The sequence below is a fragment of the Gastrolobium bilobum genome, unplaced genomic scaffold, assembly GCF_033153095.1.
Source record: "Gastrolobium bilobum isolate Gb01-03AN ecotype WA unplaced genomic scaffold, APGP_CSIRO_Gbil_v1 utg3131, whole genome shotgun sequence".
Lineage (NCBI taxonomy): Eukaryota > Viridiplantae > Streptophyta > Magnoliopsida > Fabales > Fabaceae > Gastrolobium > Gastrolobium bilobum.
In genome coordinates, this window is record NW_026896554.1 from 82459 (window position 1) to 85968 (window position 3510).

Consider the following 3510-nt stretch of genomic DNA (forward strand, 5'->3'; position numbering starts at 1 on the left):
GAAGAAGAAGCAAGATAAGGGAAAAAACGTGAAAGTTGAGAAATAAAATTAATACTTACTAAAATAGAAACAAAATAATGTATCAGCATTGGGGAAGAACCTGTAAAAGATTGGAGGCACAAGAAGATTGAAAGCACAAGAAGATTGAGGTGTGTTAGCTCCAGCATATCAAAAAGAAAATAAGAGGGGCTGAATTGTTAACCCTAGATTGTGAAGAGAATTGGGAGGAAAAAACACAATGTGTTTAAAAGAAAAAAGGCATATTAACACCACTAGTTAAATTTGGATGGAAAACAAGTAGAGAGGGGATTGATTTTGAATCAAAACACAATGGGATAGACGATAAAAAAAATACTTTAGTAAATGATTTAGAAGCAAATTCAATAGGGGTTTGTGAAGTTTTTCCTAAAATTTAATAAATTATAAGTATAATTACTTCAAATTAATTAAAAAAAGTATACACCTTGTTATTTTTTTTTTGAAAAAAATCTTATTCTATGTCACGTAAAAATAAATAAGTAAAAGAAAGGGATTCCTTTTTATACTTTTTCAGGAAAAAAAACATGGTACTAATTTTCTAAAATTATTACAAAATAAACTGAATAAAAAAATTATATGAATTAAGAAATAAAATTTTATAATATATTACATATATTTTTAAAAATTAATTTTTTAAACAGATCACCACCAACAAAAAATAAAAAATAAAAATGTTAGTGGGGTAAATAATATAAAGGAGTTATTAATCTTATGTCACATAATATAAGTACCTTATATGTGTGAAACAAAGTTACGGGATCCATAATTTTTAAAAATTGGGTCAGGAGTTCAAACCATGTCTCAAGCAAATTCTTGAAAAATCTTTGGGGTAGAGGACGTGCCTCAGTCCTCGAAGGGGGATTAGTCTCATCCTTCCTCCGGTAGCGAACCTCAATGCACCCGCTATTCTAATGAGGAGCTAGCCTTCAGACCGTACTCTGAGAACAATGTGACCAGAGGAGGTTGAACGAGGATACCTCCATGTTATACCAAAAAAAAAAAATTAGTTATATTATATGACGTAAGCATTAATGCAGGTGAAGCAACTTTCTAGCTATTCCTAATCCCTATAAATAAGGGAGAAATGGTTCAATACATAGGCTTGAAGTGGCTACGCCAAAGCAGCTACAAACTTCAAAGCTCTCTTCTTCTCTCTTTTTTCTTTTTTCGTTTTTAACAGATTCAAATACAGTATCCACACCTAACTAACAACACACCATGGTCTTTCGTGAGGACAAATCCACCCTCAAATTCCTCTGCAGTTACGGCGGCAAAATCCTCCCCCGCCACCCCGACGGCAAGCTCCGCTACCTCGGCGGCCACACCCGTGTCCTCGCCCTCCCTCGCTCCACTCCCTTTTCCGGTTACATCATTGCTTTTTTTTTTTTTTTTTTCAGTTACATTTTCACCACTCCAACTACTGTGCCGTTATTTTAACCGTATTCTGTTTATGTTTGTTTCAGAGGTACTGGTGAAGTTGGAAGAGCTATGCGGCTCACACGTGACCCACTTTCGTTGCCAATTACCCTCCGAAGACCTCGACGCTTTGGTGTCCATCACCTCCGACGAGGATCTCGCAAACCTCATCGAGGAATACGACAATGTTTCGTCTTTAAAGATCAGAGCGTTCCTCTTCTCTTCACCTGCTCGGTCAAAATCTTTGTCGTCGTCATCATCTTCTTCCTCTTCATCGTCGTCTTCCTCCTCCACGTTGTCGTTTAGTTACCCTACTTGTACGGCGGTACCGCCGGCGGTGATTAGTCAGGTGTCACCGACGACAGCTACGAAGAAGTGTGCTGGGACCGGGACAAATGTTCCTCTTCCCTGTTGTGGTTACCGTGTTAAGGGGAAACGTGGTGTCGTTTACCTCATCCGCAACGGCAACCATTGGCACTAGCGCTGTTGTCGTTTATTTTGCTGGATGATTCAACAACTAAGAACCCGTTTTTATTTAAGAAAAAAATAAACGGCAAAATGTCGTTAAGTACATAAAAATATAATTAAACTGAAACAGTAAACTATCTTAAAACTCAAATGGTAAACTACCTAACCTGCAGCAGGTGGTGGGTCATGCGCACCAATAATACCCGGTGATGGAATCGGTTCAACCAAAGCAGTGGACGTTTCCAACTCGAAATCACCATCAACGTCTGTATCCAACGAGTCACTGTCAGGGACTAGACCTTCATCAACCTCCTCCTCGGAACTATCAGTACGCCCCGATGGATCATCTACTTCATTGGCATGAATCACATCTAAAGGTTGTGTTATTGGGGGAGATGATGGTGGGGGTGACACATTCATATCTTCCGCATCTACTTCGGGCTCTTTGTTAATGTCTATGGAGTGACTGGTAGGGATGAAACATTGAGTGCTTGCCTCTCCACCGTTGTTTAGTTCCGCATATAACTCGATGTATGAGGACTCTCCATGCTGTCGAAATGCATCAACTACTAGTGACATATCTGTTGGGTTTGCTCTTTTACTAAAGCCCAAATGAGTTATTAGTATGAGAAGAGCCCAAGGAACCTAGAGCCCAATGAGCTAGGGTTTCTTGGAACCCATATAAATAGTACCTCTTAAGTCATCAGCCTAAAAAGGTCTTTTTTGTGAGAAAGAGGCAAGCTCAGAATCTAATCAGTGCCCACACACTTCCCCTTCCTCCTCGAGAGATAGTTTGGAAGATCTGCCACAGTCCAGCTTCAAGGAGGTTGTTCGTGCTGCGGCGCTGAGGTGAGCTGTTTGTGAAGAGGAATCCTACAAGGGAAGATTCTACACGAGACCTGCGCACCGAGAGGTAATTGTGAAACAAGGATGATTCGGTAAGCATACCAATGTACTAGGTCCTAAACCGCTTCCGCATAAATCTAAGATTTCCTACAATTGGTATCAGAGCCTTGGCTGTACATTGGTATGTGAATCTAGTTTCACTATTCATGTAATTAGTTTTGCTTCTTGAAATGTGGCACCTAGGGTTCTAGGATTATGGTATGAATCTAGCATGTATATTTTATAATTCATTTTCATAAAAGTTTAAATTATAAAGGTAAAAAATATTGGAGAATGTTGGATATATGCTCTTTTGGTCACTAAAGTCCTATTGGGCTTCAATGAAACTTGAGCCCATGAGGCTTAGGGTTGAGTTATGTCTAAGACCTAAGCGTATATATTCATAGTTTTCTCCTCTTGTGCCTCTAAGGTGAATAGATCATCAGAAACAAACCAAAGAGGCAGACGTTCATCATCTGAACGGTTGCCTACAACATCTTCATCCTCAACCACCTCCACAGCAACTCATTGCACGGGGTTACCAGAAGCACATCTAACAATCAGTCGAGACAAGGATTGACCTCGTTGTAATCTCAACTTCTTGTATATTATTTTCTTGAGCTCATTATATTTGCAACGCGGACTCATGCGGAAGATCTTCGTATCTTCTTCAAACACTTGACCGTTCGGTCCAAAATATCT

General features: G+C 39.4%; 1 protein-coding gene across 1 annotated transcript; it reads left to right on the plus strand.

Moving 5' to 3' along the window:
- The first annotated feature begins 1149 nt into the window (after positions 1–1149).
- LOC133300521 (protein PAL OF QUIRKY) lies at positions 1150–2004 on the plus strand. Its single transcript, XM_061500082.1, has 2 exons — positions 1150–1402; positions 1503–2004. The coding sequence occupies exons 1-2, from the start codon at positions 1258–1260 to the stop codon at positions 1934–1936; spliced, it is 579 nt and encodes a 192-aa protein (XP_061356066.1). The 5' UTR covers positions 1150–1257; the 3' UTR covers positions 1937–2004.
- Positions 2005–3510: the final 1506 nt, after the last annotated feature.